The sequence below is a fragment of the Schistocerca gregaria genome, chromosome 5 (assembly GCF_023897955.1).
Source record: "Schistocerca gregaria isolate iqSchGreg1 chromosome 5, iqSchGreg1.2, whole genome shotgun sequence".
Classification (NCBI taxonomy): domain Eukaryota; kingdom Metazoa; phylum Arthropoda; class Insecta; order Orthoptera; family Acrididae; genus Schistocerca; species Schistocerca gregaria.
Genome location: NC_064924.1, coordinates 137950868 through 137971194, shown reverse-complemented (window position 1 = coordinate 137971194; position 20327 = coordinate 137950868). Strand labels below are relative to the sequence as shown.

General features: G+C 43.3%; 1 protein-coding gene across 1 annotated transcript in view; it reads left to right on the top strand.

Moving 5' to 3' along the window:
• The first annotated feature begins 19857 nt into the window (after nucleotides 1-19857).
• Nucleotides 19858-20327, top strand: part of LOC126272931 (beta-hexosaminidase subunit beta-like) — a 117949-nt gene continuing 117479 nt past the window's right edge. The window contains exon 1 of the mRNA XM_049976228.1: nucleotides 19858-20144. Within this exon, the coding sequence (XP_049832185.1) occupies nucleotides 19938-20144 (207 nt within the window). The 5' untranslated portion in view covers nucleotides 19858-19937. The remainder of the gene's footprint in view (nucleotides 20145-20327) is intronic.

The following is a 20327-nucleotide window of genomic DNA, read 5'->3' as shown; positions in this document are numbered from 1 at the left end:
ACGGTTCCCGATACATTTCCGTACAACACTGAAATCCCTGGGCTAGCAGGACAGAGCGGATGCGATTAAATTTGTGGAAAGGGACCAAAATAAGTTACTTTCAGTTGCACTCAACATATAAACACACAATCACACAAGCAAGAATTGAAACACTTAATGTTTTAACGAAAGACCTCCTTTGATTTAATTTAGATCGGCTGAAGGCCACATCGAAAATCCAAGGCACAAGGCCTAAGCAAGGAATTGAGGTACAGGAGTTCTTCTGGAGGTTTCACTTCTTTAGAAAAAATATTTTGATCTTCAATACAAATAGGCTAAAACTCTCAGCTTAAATTTTTCCCATAGAACTCGGCTGCAGGCCTCACATTAATCGAGAACAGTGTAACGGCTTAAGGCTGAGACAAAGATTGTCAGTGTTTAATCTAAATAGGCTGAAAACTCAGCTGAAGGCCACATATCAACAAAACAATTTAACGGCTTAAGGCCTAGGAAGAACAGCTTTCAATCTGAAAAGGCTGAAGGCCCTATCTTAAAAATATTTCGCGTAAAACTCGGCTGAAGGCCTCATACTAAAGAATAACAATTTTATGACTTAAGGGCAAGACAAGGATTTTGAATTTTTTATTTAACAGAGATTAAAACTCGGCTAAAGGCCACAAACCAAGCAGAAAACAATTTTACGGCTTAAATCCTAAAGGGAAGAGCTTCTAAGTTTCAACTAAAATAGGCTAAAGGCTTTATCCTAAAATGCTTCACATAAAACTCAGCTGAAGGGCACATACGAAACGCAAACAATCTCACGGCTTAAACCCCACTCAAAGAAATTTCCAATTTTTTATTTTAGCTGGAAAACTCGGCTGAAGGCCACATGCAAACTAGAAAATAATTGAATCGTCCTGGCAGATTAAAACTGTGTGCCCGACCGAGACTCGAACTCAGGACCTTTGCCTTTCGCGGGCAAGTGCTCTACCAACTGAGCTACCGAAGCACGACTCACGCACGGTACTTACAGCTTTACGTCTGCCAGTACCTCGTCTCCTACCTTCCAAATTTTACAGAAGCTCTCCTACGAACCTTGCAGAACTAGCACTACCAAAAGAAAGGATATTGCGGAGACATGGTTCCGGACTGCGCGCCTAGAACCGCTAGACCACCGTGGCCGGCAGTGATATCTATACCTACAACAGTAGAGGGAAAAATAATCTTTATTATCCATTGTTAAAGCTGTCAGTGGCTCAGAAAGGAGTTCAATATGCAGCAACAAAAATTTTTGACCATTAGCCAATAGAAAAATGTTCCTATCGGAGCACGAAAAATGCGAATATGTTTCTGTTTATTTAAAAGAGTCTGACTGAAAAATAGAATACCACCTGCCTCATTGTGGTTCCTCAGTACCTTTACAAATTTACCGAAAAATTTTGGCATGCGAACATATTCGCGCTCTTTTTTTTTTTTTTTTTTTTTTTTTTTTTTAAAAAAAAGAAGCAACTCACCTCAGACTTCCACAAGCTTGCCTAACTGTATCTCACTCATGCCCACTAGTCCATCGGTTTCAGTCGCTCATACCCATCCACTCCCAATTGCCCATCCTTACTCACTCATTCAGCCCAACTCATCGTCGTTATCTACATGTGTTTCTCTGTCATTGTTTCCTGTGTCATAGCCTAAGTCCCCTGTCCTAATACTAGTCTCCTCTCATTGTCGCTGTCTCCCTCTTGCTCTCTCTTACTGCTAATATCTCATTCCTTCTCTATTGCTGCTGCTTCCTCTTCACTATCACTATCTCTTTCTTCCTCGTTTTCATTCTCATATACTGTCTCTCATTAATACTGCTGGCTGTCACACCCACTTTACTTTCTCTTTGTTCCCCCCTCCTATCCCCTGCCACCCCCCCCCCCCCCCCCCCCCGCCCCCCAATCCCTGCCGGCGCTGTCTCCTTCACTCTTTTCCTATCACTGCTATGTCACTATTGTCCGCAGCTCGTGGTCTAGTGGCTAGCGTTGCTGCCTCTGGATCACGGGGTCTTGGGTTCGATTCCCGGCCGGGTTGGGGATTTTCTCTGTCCAGGGACTGGGTGTTTGTCTTGTCCTCATCATTTCATCATCATCATCATCATTCGTGACAGGGGCTAGATTGTACTGTGGAAAAAATTGGATTGTTTAAAAATTGGCACTCTATACGGGCGCTGATGACCGCGTAGTGGAGCGCCCTGCAAACCAAACATCAACATCTGTCACTGTCATTTGTGTTCCACTAGCACTGTGACGCTTTCTTTCTCTCATACTGCCATTCTCTCCTTCGCTCTTTCTTTAATAGGATCACTGTCTTCTAGCTTCCAGTATTTATTACTTTTCTGTCTCTTTGGTACTCTCACTCAGCGCAAAAAATCGCGAATATGTTCGCATGCCAAAATTTTGGGAAAATTTTAAAAGGTTCTGAGGAAGATAGGAAGAGGTAGCTGGTACACCACGTTTCAGTCAGACTCTTTTAAATAAACAGGATTATACTCACGCTTTTTGTACTCCGGTAGGAGCATCTTTCCGCTGTTCACTTTTTTTCCCTGCAGCAACAGGACATGTAACTCATGTGAAAAGAAATGTATTGGTCAGTAAAATTTATATAGTTTACTTATGTGAAATGGAAACAACTCAAAACTTATTTTATACCTCACACCGGATTTGATGTAAACAAAATTTTTGCATATGCTTCAGATGATAACTAAGCCACTTTAGAGCATATTTCTCGGTGCTCCGTCACTGTATAAACTACGCTTCGCCTAACACCGGAATTTACATGCGTATTTTACGTGTACGAGTAGGGTAATTTTTGACCTCTGTGTCTCGAAAACGGATAAAAGTATGAAGAAAACTTTCAAGTTTGTTCGAGATTGGGATGTTAGGTATGCCGTGTAATAATTACAGCCATTTGCTGTGTAGAGCCATCAAGGAATCCGCTGTTGGTTTTTGGTACCCAAAAAACTAGTTTTTGTGGCGTTTCTCCATAAGTGTTAAAGAATTTTGAAAACGGGGAGATAGCTTTTCTAGATAAAAGCCTAGTGAATCTACCTTAAAATTAGAGTAATTTGCTACTGTTATTTATTGTTTAGACGTCGCCTCTTATTTTACGTATAGAAGTAGGGTATTTTACGTGTAGAAGTAGGGTAACTTCGTACCTCCGTATCCTGTAAAGAAAATTTTCAATATTGTTCCAGATAGGGATCTTAGGAACATATCGTCAAAATTTCAGATATTTGCTGTGCACAGCAGTCTTGGAATTCTCGGCTGGGTTTTGGTCGGTTGGTGAGAGCGAAAAACATCACCAAAAAAAACTTTATTTTTGGAGTATTGTGAGAAAACGCCCATGAACTAACGGTGTCTATAAATCCCATCAAGCCCACCGTAAACTAAATCAAATGCAAAAACAAACAACCGATTTACTCCATTTGCCTAAGTAGGAGGAGTGTAATTTCATACGTTGACCCTGTACTGCAGACGATCCTTCTGTAGGGTACACTAATGGTCCCTAGCCCAAAGGCTACCCAAAACACTTCACCCTACCTTTTATAACCAAGACACCCCGAGGTATGAGCAACGGAAAACCCCGTTTTTATATGCGGCGTTTTGGAACATATTAGGTATGCAAGCTGTCGGTTGCCTGACGACAGGATAAAATGTCTGATATGTAGCGAAGCAAGTCCCCATTAAGCACAAAAAAGAAAAAAAAAGTTAGTAGCATGTGTAGCACTAAAGAATTACTGATGATAATTATGTAATCATTAATTTTAACACTGATGATGTATACATATCCTGTAAACTGACTCGTTTCGCATTATTTCGAAAAAAAGTCGTTGAAATGATTTATGGAACGTGTAACTAAGTAACTAATTTACTAACTAACTTAGTATCACTGATATCCTTTCACTATGAATCCTTTATTTCCATCATTGTTTCTTCGGTGCACACCAGGATAGAATGTCCATTTCGCAACAGCAGTATCGTCTCCAGTGTCATCAGGTACGAAATATGCTGCACTGTGTGTTCGAGTTAGCGATATCATGCGCCGAGGCAAAGAGCTGATTTTTTCATTAGGTCCTCACACTGGTCATCGCCGTCATTATCATCATCATATCCACGTGACAACTGCTGGACGAAGCCATCGTCCAGGCTTCGACGTCCCTTACATCTTCAGTTTTACACATCCTGCCGCTGCTCTATGATTTACACTGAAGCGCCAAAGGTATAGGCATGCGTGTTCAAATACAGAGATACGTAAACAGGCAGAATACTGTGTTCCGGCCAGGAACAAGTGACTGACGCAGTTGTAAGATCGGTTACTGCTGCTACGATGGCAGGTTATCAAGGTTTAAGTGAGTTCGAACGTGATGTTATAGTCGGCGCACGAGCGATGGGACACAGCACCTCCGAGGCAGCGATGAAGTGGGGATTTTCGCGTACTATCATTTCATGAGTGTACGGTGGCTATTAGAAATCCGGTAAAACATCAAATTGTCGACATCGCTGCGGCCGGAAAAAGAACCTGCAAGAACGGGACCAACGAAACTGAAGAGTATCGTTCAACGTGTGCAACCGTCCTGCAAATTGCTGCACATTTCAATGCTGGGCCATCAAGAAGTGTCAGCATGTGAACCATTCAACGGAACATCATCGATATTGGCTTTCGGAGCCGAAGGCCCACTCGTATGCCCTTGATGACTGCACAATGTAATGCTTTACGCCTCGCCTGGGCTCGTCAACACCGACATTGGACTGTTGATGACTGGAAATATGTTGCCTGGTCGGACGAATAATTTTTAAAATTGTATGCAGCGGATGGACGTGTACGGGTATGGGGACAACCTCATGAATCCATGGACGCTGTATGTCAGTAGGGGACTGTTCAGGTTGGTGGAGGCCCTGTAATGGTGTGGGGTGTATACAGTTGGAGTGATATGGGACCCCTGAAACGTCTAGTTACGACTCTGACAGCTGACGTAAGAATCCTGTCTGATCACCTGCATCCATTCATGTCCATTGCGCATTCCGATGGATTTGGGCAATTCCTGCAGGATAATGCAACACCCTGCACGTCCAGAATTCCTACGGCGTGGCTCCAGGAACACTCTTCTAAGTTTAAACACTTCCGCTGGCCACCAAACTCCCCAGACATGAACATAATTGAGCATATCTGCGATACCATGCAACGTGCTGTTCAGAATAGATCTCCTCCCGCTCGTACTCTGCAGGATTCATGGTATCAATTTCCTCCAGCACTACTGCAGCCATTAGTCGAGTGTTGCGGCACTACTGCGTGGTCGCGGAGGCCCTACATGTTATCAGGCAGGTGTACCAAATTCTTTGGCTCTTCAGCGTATAATGTAAGTTAGGTTGTTGTCTCGGACTTTTGTTATCGTTTGGAATCCAGCCAAGTACTTCCTTGGACCGTATACCGTCCAAATCTTAGTTACCCTAGTTGATCAAAAGTATCTGGACATCCCTACGTAATGTGGGACTGACCGCCAGATGCCGCAAAAGACGGATACGCCAGTATAAAATCACGCACGGAGTACTGTGATGTCGGTAGAGAAGCAGTAAAGGCAGAAAAGGTTTTTCAGGAGAGAAGAGGGACTCCGAAGCCGGACTTGCATGTCACCTGAGTAACAAATTCATCAGGGACATTTCAACCATTCTAAAGCTGCGCATGTCGACTGTTCGTGTTGTCTCTGTGAAGCGGAAACGTTAGGTAACGACATCAGCTAAACCAAGACGATGCAAACCTCATGTCTCAGGCGACTGGAAGAAAACGCAGGTGACTCCAGAATAGAAGAAGCGTAAGAGAACGGTCTGTACCAATGTGCCTAACTCCTGTTCCCTGCAGAATCCTGGAACATATTCTCAGTTAGAATATAATAAACTTTTTTGAGGCGGAGAAGCTTATGAGCACGAATCAGCATGGTTTTAGAAAGCATCGCTCGTGCGAAATTCAGCTTGCCCTTTTCTCACACGATGTACTGAGGACTATGGATGAAAGGCAACAGACAGATTCTATATTTCTGTATTTCCGGAAAGCGTTTGACATGGCGCCCCACTGCAGACTGTTAACTACGGTACGAGCATATGGAATAAGTTCCCAGATATGTAAGTGGCTCGAAGAGTATAGAATCCAGTATGTTGTCCTCGACGGCGAGATTCATCAGAGACAAGAGTATCGTCAGTGCTCCCCCCCCCCCCCCCCCCCCCCTGGGAAAATGTGATAGCACCATTGTTCTCCATATACATAAATGATTTGGCAGACAGGCTGGACAGCAATCTGCGTTTGTTTGCTGATGATGCAGTGATATACAGTAAGGTGTCGAATTGAGTGACTAGGAAGATACAAGACGGACAGAATTTCCAGATGGTGTCATGAATGGAAGCTAGCCCTAAATGTGGAAAAATGCGGATGAGAAGGAACATCAAACCTGTAATGTTCGGATATAGTACGACTAGCGTCCAGCTTGACGCAGCTTAAATACCTGGGCCTGACGTTGCAAAGCGATATGAGATGGAACGACCATGTGAGAACTGTCGTAGGAAGACAAATGGTCGACTTCGGTTTGTTGGGAGAATTTTAGGAATGAGTGGTCCACCTGTAAAAGGACACCGCATATAGGACGCTACTGCGACCTATTATTGAGTACTGCTGGAATGTTTCGGTTCCCTACCAGGATGGACTGAAGGAAGACATCGAAGTAATTTAGAGGCGGTCTGCTAAAATTGTGGTACCAAAATAAACAGAGTTAGTCAAAACTTTACCGAAAGCAAGTTAATATATTTTTAAAACATGTTATTGGTAATGTGACACTGAATGTCTGTAGCCTATAAGTAAAAAGTGCAACATATAAGTAAAGTACACTAACTCAATGTCTATAAATTTGTTGTGCAACACCAAATATGAGCTAATGCGTCACATTTGACATATACGATGGACCTTCAGTCTACGAGTATGAAGTATCTCGCCTTCTGACACTGATTCTTAAGCATTTCACTTTATGTCCTTTGTGTCACTATAGGCATACTTCATGTACAGCACGTTATGGGCCGTACGATCGTTCTCTCGACATTGATGATTACGTACGCCTGCTAGAAAGTCATGAATCCATTACTTCCGAACATCTGATCAGCAAATGGATATAACTTGTATCTGTTCGAGGAACGCATGCTTCCACTTATTTCTTATTCGACCTTTACGTGATGAAATGCAGCCTTCGGTTGTCTCCTTGTTCTGCATGCAGCTTGTTTACAGCTGGATATCACCTTCTTCCAGGAATCTAACCCGGATAACACTGTCCACTGTGCCTAGATGCCAGAACACTGTCGTAATACAAGTGGGTAGGCTCATTCCTGCCTTGATTAATGCTTTATTAAGCGTTTCCTGCTCTCTGTCTAATGTTTAACACTCCCAATGGGTGAGACACGCCAGTCATATGGGTGAGCATCGGATTCATTTCATGCCGGACACGTATGGCGAGTAACATCCGTGTCCCAAACTGTTGGAAATTAATGTAGATGCCTGACGTTTAGATAACCTTGTCTGAAATGTACAGGGTTTTTAGTGCAAGGAGACTGTACTTTTGTGCAATGTAGAAACTTTGTCAGTTGCAATGACTGCGGCATTTTTCCCGATTCCTGTAAGGTCCTTTTTATTTACGTAGAGATAACGGCAGCTCGACGTAATTTAGTAGAAGAACTACAATCCTGTGTCGTAATCCGCTTTTTCACTTTACCTATCATCACACATTGAGAGATGCTGGTGTGTTATTCTATCTAAAGTGACTGGACACGTTTATGTTGGCGCGTAGTTGTAGAGAAATCTCTGTTACACTTTTTGAGTTCCACTTCTGATTTAGTAACTCTACGGTACTTTTGGAATCGTTGATAAGGATGTCTTGTGACAGTTTATATGGATAACGAGGAACTTCTATAGATTCCCGCCGTCCTCAGCCAGGAGTTGGAACATTTTGTTAGCTTGCGTATCTTCGGAATGTCTGCCCCCGGTAGATGAGTGGTCAGCGCGACAGAATGTCAATTCTAAGGGCCCAGGTTCGATTTCCGGCTGGGTCGGAGATTTTCTCCGCTCAGGGACTGGGTGTTGTGTTGTCCTTATCATCATCATTTCATTCCGAACAACGCGCAAGCCGCCGTAATGGCGTCAAATCGAAAGACTTGCACCCGGCGAACGGTCTACCCCTTGGGAGGCCCTAGTCACACGACATTTACATTTACATCATCGGAATGTAAGACGAACAACTTAAAAAATGTTGACGAGACAGATGGGTTTAGGTAAGAGGCAGTATCAGGTGAGGCGTTTGATGCAGCCAGTGCTGTGGGCTGATAGAAAAGATTAGGCTGTAAGTTCAGCGCCTCACAAATCTTGCTAAGCCTAGATGTACGGATCCGTTCGTAATAAGCTAGATCACGTGTCTGACTGGTATCAGGTATCACATGCAACAAGATTCTGTGGATTGTCTGTCTCGTTTCGTACATAGTCGGGAGCATTGCCACATTCGTAAGATGCTTCAGTAGCGTAATCTAGCGACGAAGTACACTACTGGCCATTAAAATTGCTACACCACGAAGATGTGCTACAGACGCGAAATTTAACCGACAGAAAGAAGGTGCTGTGATATGCAAATGATTAGCTTTTCAGAGCATTCACATAAGGTTGGCGCCAGTGGCGACACTTACTACGTGCTGACATGAGGAAAGTTTCAGACCGATTTCTCATACACAAGCAGCAGTTGACCGGCGTTGCATGGTGAAACGTTGTTGTGATGCCTCGTGTAAGGAGGAGAACTGCGTGCCATCACGTTTCCGCCTTTGATAAAGGTTGGATTGTAGCCTATCGCGATTGCGATTTATCGTAACGCGACTTTGCTGCTCGCGTTGGTCGAGATCCAATGACAGTTAGCAAAATATAGAATTGGTGGGTTCAGAAGGGTAATATGGAACGCCGTGCTGGATCCCAACGGCTTCGTATCACTAGAAGTCCAGATGCCAGGCATCTTATCCGCATGGCTGTAACGGATCGTGCAGCCACGTCTCGATCCCTGAGTCAACAGATGGGGACGTTTGCAGGACAACAACCATCTGCACGGACAGTTCGACGACGTTTGCAGCAGCATGGACTATCAGCTCGGAGACCATGGCTGCGGTTACCCTTGACGCTGCATCACAGACAGGAGCGCCTGCGATGGTGTACTCAACGACTAACCTGGGTGCACGAATGGCGAAACGTCATTTTAGCGGATGAATCCAGGTTCTGTTTACAGCATCATGATGGTCGCATCCGTGTTTGGCGGCATCGCGGTGTACGCATATTGGAAGGTGTATTCGTCATCACCATACTGGCATATCACCCGACGAGATGGTATGGGGTGCCACTGTTTACACATCTCGGTCACCTCTTGTCCGCATTGACGGCACTTTGAACAGTGGAGGTTACATTTCAGATGTGTTACGACCCGTGGCTCCTCCCTTCATTTGATCCCTGCGAAACCCTACATTTCAGTAGGATAATGCACGACCTCATGTTGCAGGTCCTGTACAGGCCTTTCTGGATACAGAAAATGTTCGACTGGTGCCCTGGCCAGCACATTCTCCAGATCTCTCACCAACTGAAAATGTCTCGTCAATGGTGGCCGAGTAATTGGCTTGTCAAAATACGCCAGTGACTACTCTTGATGAACTGTGGTATCGTGTTGAAGCTGCATGGGCAGCTGTACATGTACACGCCATCCAAGCTCTGAATGCCCAGGCGTATCAAGGCCGTTATTACGGCCAGAGATGGTTGTCCTGGGTACTGGTTTCTCAGGATCTATGCATGCAAATTGCATGAAAATGTAATGTCAGTTCTTGTATAATATATTTGTCCAATGAATACCCGTTTATCATCTGCATTTCTTCTTGGTGTAGCAATGGCCAGTAGTGTACAATGCCGCGGTACATTGTTAACGCCATAACGTCCAGTCCACACCACAGCTAGGATGCAGCACACAGTAATCGTCCAGTATGGCTCTCTGTGTATTCAACATGTCGAAACAGTTCTCAGTTGGCAAATAGCTAGAAATTTCGCGGAGCTGTCGACCGAATTTTTAAAATGACGTAGATGATCCGTAAATGTTGTTACAGTTCGAAACATCCATCTGAAGCTTTGAACTGAAGATATTGTAATTCCAGGACTATGACCAGTTTTGTCTCTTCAGGCAAAGAGGTGGCTTGCCTCATGACTCAGCTACACAAGTGTCATTTTCACATTAATCGATCAAGTATACCAGCAGATAAACCTAGCGCTACATGCGGTACATGAGAGAACCCAGGATCTGAGCTGAAAGCTTCTTGGAAGGGGGAAACGAAGTATAATTTTTTTAAACAAAAATGAAGTCTATGGTAAAACTGTGTTTCTTGATCACGATAATGTGAAGACTCCATAATAGTTATGCACCACCTACTCACGAGTCAAAGTGCTGTGGCCATTTCCCGCTGTAAGATAGCGTGGCGGCTAGTGGCATTGCAAGTAGACTAGCGAAACAGAAACGAATGGGGAATGGGGAAAACTCCTGACATAAGCGTCTTTCACTAACGTCAGATAGTTATTACTCGGCATCTCGGAGCGAGCATCTTGGAAACTGTGAATCTCTTCGGCTGCTCGCTCGGTAGCAGCGTGAGCATCTACGGAAAGTGGTTAAAAGAGAACGAAAACATCAGTAGCCGACAGACTACTGAGGGTCCACGCCTCATTACAAACTTGGACGTCGGCCACTCTATGAAGCAGGACACGTGGCAAAGTGTGGCAGATCTGATGACGGAGTGTGATCTTATATGGATATGGTGTCTGTTCTTTCGGACATGTCCGAAAGAACAAACACCATTGATGACCTGCGGCCGTCTAGAACCAAATTAGAATTATATTATTACCTTCAGCTGCTGACGGGAGTTGATCTATATCAACGGAGACAGGTGAAAATGTGTGCCCCGACCGGGTCTCGAACCCGGTATCTCCTGCTTACACGGCAGACGCTCTGCTCATTTGAGCCATCGAGGGCACGAAGGATGGTGCGACGGCAGGGACTATCTCGCGCACGCCTCCCGCGAGACCCACAACATTCGTAGTGTCCCACGCCAACACACTCATTACTCGTGGAAGACATTCTTACCAAGTCCCGTAAGAGTTCGGGTAATATGCGTGCATCCGCACAGAAGAAGGAGGTATGGCCGGTATTGCCAGAACTATATACTTATATGGATATGGTGTCTGTTCATTCGGACATGTCCATATAAGTATATAGTTCTGGCAATACGAGACATGACCTCCTTCTTCTGTGCAGATTCACACATATTCCACGAACTCTGACGGGACTTGGTAAGAATGTCTTCCACGAGTAATGAGTGTGTTGGGGTGGGACACTACGAATGTTGTGGGTCTCGCGGGAGGCGTGCCCCCAGTGGCTCAGACGGATAGAACATCTACCATGTAAGTAGAGTCTGTGCAGGATACGGTGGCCGATGCGCCGTGACCAGTTTTCGTGCAAAGCGCTGGGCGATTTCATTCGTTCGTTCGGAAGGAGAGGCCGACAGTTTTCGCCGCCGGTCGACCATGATAGAATCATAGTGCACATCCTGCAGTCTTTCTCAAACGATTTTACAGTAACTATTCGGTAAAAAAATTTCGTTTTTGCTTTACTTATAGCTTTTTATGTCAGGTTCTTGATGATGTACCCATCATTTCGTTAATAGTCGCAGTTATTGCGATATTTACATGGGAGTAAGACACTGCGCGAAATTCGAAAGAGTGTACAGTGAAAAATAGAGGTCGTTGTGATTTTGCGTTTGGTACATATTACATAATGTCATCGCATATGAAAATTAGCTAACATATTGAATTTTTGTTTACACTTGAGTGGAGGTCTCCACCTGTCACCAATCACGAGAAAAGCGATTAAAGCAGAGTGCAATATCCACAACATTCCTTATTTCAGGAAAACGTCATTATCTACCATGTTATTCTACTAACTACTGACTTAGTCGGTGAAATAATGTAAGTTTTAAGGGGTGTCGAGAAATACTGTTGTTTTTGGAACAGCGAAAGTGAAGACATTACACGTTCGTTTTGTGCCAACCTTTTTCTTTTTTTTTCTTTTTCTTTTTTTTTATATACAAGCATCTGACCTTACTTTTCCACAGTTCCTCACTTCACAATTCTCTCGAAACTGTCTCCACAACATGTTAGTGAAGTGAGACTGTGTAAACTCCACTGTGTTTTGGCAAAAGAAGCAGATATTAGCACCAAGTGTGGGCATGGAGATGCTCCACTTAATATTTACAAACAATGTAAGCGCAGGGCCGGCCGGTGTGGCCGTGCTGTTCTAGGCGCTTTAGTCTGGAACCGCTTGACCGCTACGGTCGCAGGTTCGAATCCTGCCTCGGGCATGGATGTGTGTGATGTCCTTAGGTTAGTTAGGTTTAAGTAGTTCTAAGTTCTAGGGGACTGATGACCACAGATGTTAAGTCCCATAGTGCTCGGAGCCATTTGAACCATTTGTGAGCGCAGGTTTCAATTTAGAAAGACACTACTCCTCCGGCACTCGGAATTTCCCCTACAGTGCCCACCTGTAACCCCCAAAACTACTGCTTTTCCGACGGGTGTCCTGCCGACTGAGCATCTAGCGGCAACGGTATTCTGTGCAGAGTGTACACTGTTGAACATGTGCCTCCAGACCAGGCGACCCTTAAATGTTGTTCCCATGTTGAGCCAATGATATAATCAGTTATGATAGACTGGGCTCGAGGTCATCAAGATTGGACAGTGGATCAATGGAAACATGTCGCCTGGTTGAGCGAACCTCATTTCTTGCTCCACCTGCTCGATGTTCGTGTCCGGATGTGCCGTCCTCCAGGCTAACTTATCCTTGGAACATGCACTGCTCCACAGGCAAAGTGCGGTTGGTGCAGTATTATGCTAAAAAAAGTAATCCGAAAAGTAAGGTTCTAACATTCTGCGTGGTGTCTGTTTGTTCTAAGTCGTGTCTCCCTACCACTTTCACGCAACGATGCTCTGAGCGTGTTTTTTAGGGAATTGACTAGTTTGAAACTGGGACCTGTTGCTGGTAAGGAGACGCCAGACCACACATGACATGTAGAGTTCAGTGAGACTAGCGATGATATAATCAAATACTTAATGACTTCAGCATCAGCTCCACTGCACTCCCTGTAAAAGAATCTTAATACTAACTAAATTTAGTGGAAGCGGTTCAAGGCTTTCCTATTTTTAGTTAGCTGGCAAAATAACGTCGAAAAAGCAGTTAAGTTTACCATTGGAAATTTTATTCTACTCACAAAACATTGTTTATAAATTGAACTATTGATAAAAGGAAGTGTTTTAATACAGGATGGTAAAAACCAACTGCGTTCAACAAAAATGTGAACGAATATTCCCTGAATGGGTTTCCAAGTTCTACAATTGATCGAAGGATGACCTATGCCATGTCACATCTATAATCTAGGTTTAAATTAAGTTTCGTAAAAGAGAAAAGTATCAAAAATAGTTTACAGTGACCCTCAATTATCTTTAATTATTTATTTAACTTGTCGTAAATTACAGTGGCTGATGTGGCTTCTCAATAATTATATAACAGAAAATCATTGCATTTCAGATTTTAACTTCAAGTAGCAAATGTGAGTACCATGAAGTTTAATTGACGATCGACACTAGTATTACGTAAAAAGGGGATGTAACGGATGGGACTTCTGCAGTTCTGAGTGAAGCCTTATGCACTGTTATGCGGCATCGCGTGCGTTCATTACCTTGTCGGTGGTTAGGCAGCGTCAGGGGGCGGCGGGTGGTGCAGCTCCACACACCTCGCCGTGGTGGTAGCAACCCTCTAACTACTCTTTACTACAATTTACTGAAGTGGGTTTAAGAAAAAGGTATCTGCCTGTGTTTTCAACTGACCAATCAGGACCTCAATGTTTACTTTAAGCTCCGCCTACAAAAGTATTGTCTATCCAATGAGAAACGTTATACTTTTCGTGGTGGGGCAATGTTTTTAATGTTTGCTACGTAACAGAGACGCGTATAGTCTCACGCTGAAACTTGCAGCTGGTGTGGCCCTTTTAGTGTTATCGTAAGATCTATACTGTTCTTCTGGAGGGCTCTATCTTTTAACATGCATGGGTTGGGGGCTGCTCTTGGCGATGGGCCGGCAATGTGGGTGTCCGTCCCTTATCATAGGGCCTTCTAGCTTACACGGCTCTACTCTCGGCTTCTCGTCTCCTTTCTCTCCTCAAAACTGCGTCCGTTTCACGGTGGGAAGGTATGTCATGCATTTAGGCGTTCTTGTGTTAGTCTGAGGTATTCCATTTGCTCACTCGTTGATCATATTACTTTGGTTAATTTAATATCAGGATTTATTCGGAGCTATGTGACATACTGGCGCCGGATTTGCTATCATTTCAGGGTTTTCATGGAAGGTGTTGGATTTGCCTGACACCTTACAATCTATTTTTTTATAAGTACATAGACCTGTTTATTTCTACAATGGTTTACATCAGTTTCCGGCTTGAACATTTAACTATTTTTCGACATAATCACCGTTTCTGTCGATGCATTTTTGTAGACGCTGTGGCAGTTTTTGTATGCCCATGTCATACCAGCTCGCCGCCATGCTGTACAGAAAGTTATGAACCTGTTCTTTCACCTCGTCATCGGAGCTGAATCGCTTTCCGACCAAATGTTCTTTTAACCTAGGGAACAGGTGATAGTCATTGGGCGTCAAATCAGGACCATAGTGTGGGTGGGTGACTCTGTTCCTCTGAAACTGTTGCAGGAGAGCAACGGTTGCCGAGCGATGTGTGGGCGAGCGTTGTCATGGAGAATGTGTACACCCTTGCTCAGCATTCCTCTTCTCCGGTTCTGAATTGCCCGTTTGAGTTTTTTCAGAGTCTCACAGTACCTGTCGGCGTTAATTGTGGTCCCAGCGATTCAGCTCCGACGACGAGGTGAAAAAAGAGGTTCATAGCTTTCTGAACAGCATGGCGGCGAGCTGGTATGACATGGGCATACAAAAACTGCCACAGCGTCTACAAAAATGCATCGACAGAAACGGTGATTATGTCGAAAAATAGCTAAATGTTCAAGCTGTAAACTGATGTAAAGCATTGTAGAAATAAACAGGATTACTTATAAAAAAAAAAAGGAGACCTTACTTTTGGGATTACCTTCGTATGAACGACGCTTACCTGTGCACCCACTCGACATGTAGAAGTAATAGAAGGCTCTGTGACACCTGTGGGCTACATGAACATTAGTGAGAACCAGCAACATCCTTTCAAGTATGATGCCTTTTCATAAAAAAATAAAAATAATAATTAAAAATGTAATAAAAATATCATAAGCAATTTACGCAAGTGTGCATAAAAACTATTATCATTATTATTAATGCAGAAGATAAAAAATGAACTACTTACATATTTGCGCCCAACAATTGGCATCATACTCCCACAAGCTCACATTGAAGAAAGATGACAGGTTATTCAGTCGGCTAACCAGTGCAGATGGACTGGGTGTTGCATGAACTTCAGTCACAGGTTGTGCCACCTCTGAAAGAAAGAGAAAAACATTGTGCCGTTCACATATCCAGAAACCAAAAGGAATTATAAAGCATGTCAGGAGCCTATCCCCAGTGTTATATAATCTGTGCATTGAGCAGTCAGTAAAGGAAACTAACGAGGGATTTAGAAAGGGAATTCAAGTTCAGTCAGAGACAGGAAAGTAGTTGGAAGAACAATTGAATGGAATGGATGGTGTCTTGGGAAGAGATCATAAGATGAACAGCAACAAGCGTAAAACGACGGTAATGGGAGGAACTCGAATTAAATCAGGCGATTCTGGTGGACTTAGATTAGTAAGTGTGGCATAATAAGTAGTAGATGAATCGTGCTACTTCAGCAGCTAAACAACTGATGATGGTGGAAGTAGAAAGGATACAAAATGATGATTGGCTGTACCAAGAAAAGGTATCATGAAAAGGGGAAATTGTTGGCATCAAATATAAAGTGTTATGAAGTTTTTTCTGAAGATATTTATGTGGAGTGCAGCTTTATACGGATCTAAAACGGGGACTGTAAACAGGCGAAAAGATAATAGAAGCTTTTGAAATGCGATGGTATAGAAACATGCTGAAGGTCAGATGGGTAGATCGAGCAGTCAATGCTGGTGTTAAACCGAAATGGGGAGAAAGGAAATTTATAGCACAATCATACTATAGCAGCATTCGGTTGCTAGAACACAATCTGAGGCATCAGGCAATACCGTAGTCAATTTGGTAACGGAGTGAAATGTTGGGGATAAAAATTGTAGAGGGAGACAGAAGGCGTGAACACAACAAGCAGGTTCAAATTGATGTGGGTTGCAGCAGTTATTCGGAGATGAAGAGCCCTGCGCAGGGTAGAGTAGTGTGGAGAGCTGCATCAAAGCAGTCTTCGGACTGAAGGCTACAACAACAACATTAACAACAACAACAACGGTGACGACGATATTCTATTCTCATTCTCAAAATTGAAAATATAGGAAATATCATATTCGGTGCTTACGCTGATGTTAGGTGTAATTACATGGCTGATGTGTCACTGTTGTGTTAGACATGTTGGATGATAAATAAAAACTGTTTACCCAAGATAACGCTATCTGTCATATAACAAAGTATACAGCAGATTTTTATCAAGTAGCCTACGTGACAGGCTGTATGTACAAGGTGTACCACAATTAATGGCGTGAAAGCATACAATTGAAAGTACACGATACTAGAAGCAAAAATGTCTCAGTAAGCATAGGTCAGCAAACGAACCATTCGCGAGATAATTTCGGTTTCTTGGCTACCAGTCACAGCTAACGTGATTCTCAGTAAACACCGCATGTCGATCCGTGATATGATCTTTTGTAGACATGAAACTGTGAGCAGAGTGAATACGACAGTATATTAGTCAGAGGGCCACTCACGTCAGTTGTTTACAGCGCGTTTGTTGTGTTGCACGAGTGTTAATGGTAACATGGGACACAGGAGTAACAGTGATCACGCGGATATGCATTTCATATGCGGTAGCATTAAACGAAAATGCACGGGAGGCTGACGCTTGTGAAGAGAAGCATACCCTGCCCGAAGGCACCCCGAGAGTCGAACGTTCACAAGGGTGCATCAACACCTCCGAGAATCTGGGAGCCTTGCATGTGCTTGAAGATGATGTGCTGGAAACAGTCGAACACTCTCTAGGAATCTCGACAAATTCATGGAATGTTACAAAAATTTCTACAATGTGTCACCGTAGTATTTGGAGAATAATGCATCGCAATGCATTGTACCCTCTACCCCTGACCCCCTCAACCAGTTCAGTGTCTCAGTAAGGAGGACTTTGGACCTAGACTAACGTCCTGTCGGTGCATGCAACAACAACCCTACGTTTGACAATAACATTTAATTTACGCATGAAGCAGGCCTCACTCGTGTTTGTGTCTTTATTATTATTATTGTGCTTTTACGGCCTCATTGGACCACTTCAGTCAATTTCTTTCCGGTCTTCCTAAGATTTCTCATTGTTTTTTCCTTCTTGGCTTTCCAGTATTTCTTCATTCTATCCGATCTTTGCTGTCGTTCCTCTTCTGAAAATACCCTTTTAGTGGTTTCTCTTTTATCAATTTTTGGCAAGAATCTAATATTTCTATTTTTTAATTTATTTACTTCTTTTGATTTGGTTTCCAAGTCCTCCAGCGTTATGTCTAGTTCTTTCATGTCTTCTTTTATTTCCTTTATCCAGGCAGGTTGTTGTTTTTGTTTCCAGAGTTTCCCCAAAATTTTGCGTATTAAGCAGTCTTCAGGTGTTCTCAATAGATGGCCAAAAAATGATATTATTTTCTTTCTCATGGTATCCGTTACTGGTTCTATCTCCTGATATACTACTGCATTTGGGACAATACGCCATTCTCCTGCTTTTTGGTACTTTTTATTGATGCATGTCCTTATTATTCTTCTTTCTATTTTTAGAATTTTGTCTGTGTTGTTCTTTTGATTTAGCTTAAACAGGGTTTCACTTCCATAGGTTATTTCTGGTTGGACAACAGTCTTGTAATGTTTTAATTTGTGTCTTTAATTACTACAATTCTCACGTTTGGAATCATGTAGGCCACAATTCACACGCTACGCATGAGTCTCCGCATCAGTGACGTTTCTCACTGAGTGCGTGGTTAGGGGTACTTGGTGACAGTCTTATTGGGCTGTACGTATTACAAAAACAAAATGGATGGAATTGTCTAACGCGCCGATATGACCGAAGACTGATAGGGCGAGAAGGATCTGTACCGTGGACTTCAAGATGATCTGATCCCATGGATTTCAGTGTTTGGGGCACCCTTTTAAGTATCATTGTAATTACCATGTATAATTTTTCTAACTCCTATTTCACTGACTTAATATTTACCGATCTATAACTCATGTTAGACTTAGAAACTCATAACTAGTCGGGAAGGTGTAATCATTGCTATTCCCGAAGAGTAGATACTGACATGCGTTTTACTGATATTCTCGAAAAAAACTTTTGTTACTTCAAGGGTTTAAGGTGTAGCATACACCAATCCGACTAATACGGTTAACTTCGAGTACAGTTATGTAATTGTCGTCCCATTCATTAAAAACACCTACTCTTGTACCAAAATACCTTTAACAACATTTCTTAATGTTGTACAGTATTGTTACCTTTTTCTAACTACGATGGCGTTTACACAAAATCAAGTTAGTGGTGGTTGGTACCCACAAAGTCGCAATTGTCTCGCAACTGTTTGTTTGAGGATCTACGTTTACTGAATTTTTTTTATTCTAGTGTCGTGTACTTTCGACTGAATGCGTTTAAGACAATAATTATGATGTACGATTTATATTTCACCTTCGATTAATAACATTTTATTGGTTACTTTCTTCATACGTACTTAAATAAAATGCTTGAAGTGCCTCACATAATGTCACTACAGATAGAAAATATCTGACATACAGCAGCATCTGAAATGCGAAACAATCAGTAAAGTGAATGTGTCCAGTCGCTAAGAACTGGAGTGTAAATGCTAGTCCTTCTCCAGGTTATGTTGCTCGGCGGTAATGAGTGCCCTGACTTTAAATATCCTCCTCTAATGTAATGGGAAGCCAGCGAAATGCGTCAACCAATAAACGCGCGAAGTTTTGGAATAACACTAAGGAAAACTGGAGCTGCAATTCAGCGTCAAGTGCACAATTTCCACACATGTCACGCTTATGTACAAATTAAGACATTGCAACGCAAGATTCCAGTATGGTAAAATCGCCCGTTCTTTCCGTCAACAGAAAACCCGACACTTCGTAAGCGAACAGGTAGAACCAGCAAACCACAGCAAGCTGACTAAGGGAAGAGAGAAGGGGGAATAACATCAGCTAGGAATAACAAAGAGACTGACTTCACGAACATTATTGTTACAGTGATGCACCACAAAATCCAGTGAGTCGTTTTTATTTCCCCCCATAATAACATATTCGCGCCGCCCGCATACAAGAAATGTGTAAGTTGAAAAAGCAAACGGGAAAGCATAATACGCAACCGACAAAATTAAACATTTCCAGTTTCCTAATGGTGACGACTGCGAAGCGAAAGCCCGCCATCACGTGCCGGCGTTGCAGGAGGAACTGTTTTGCTCCTCGCGGACCGATTGCTTCAAGCGAGCAGCGTCAATACACTCCGCCCGTTTCCACAACACAGAGTTCCTCTGCAGGCCGCAGTAGCGCTGCGGTCGCGCACATCACGTGACGTCACTGCGAACGCAGCTAATGACACTGGCATGTAGCGAAGAAATTCGTCTGCTCGTGCACTCGCCAGTCAGTTCCGCCTGCCATGGGGAAGAAGGTAGAAGTCGTTCTATGTGCGTGTGTTTGTGTTGGGCTTCTGCTGACCGTAACGGCAGCAGAGCCTCTTCCGAGATACATTACGGAACCCGGTCCTACCGTCAAGGCGACACAAGGAGCTGTGTGGCCCAAACCGCAGAATGAACAGCGGTTTGGAGGGTCGGTGCTGATAGTTCCAGGCAACTTCACTTTCCAGGTAAAGAGTGCGCCAACACAAATTAACGGCTGTCAGTTCCTTCACAACCAACTGCAAATCTTAACAATTACATTCATCACTGAAAACAGATCTTTGATACCCAGGCTTTTCCGTTATTTTATTATTTTACCACCTAAGCAACCAGCGAGAGGTATTTTTGTGCCTGTGTGCGTTTCAAACTTT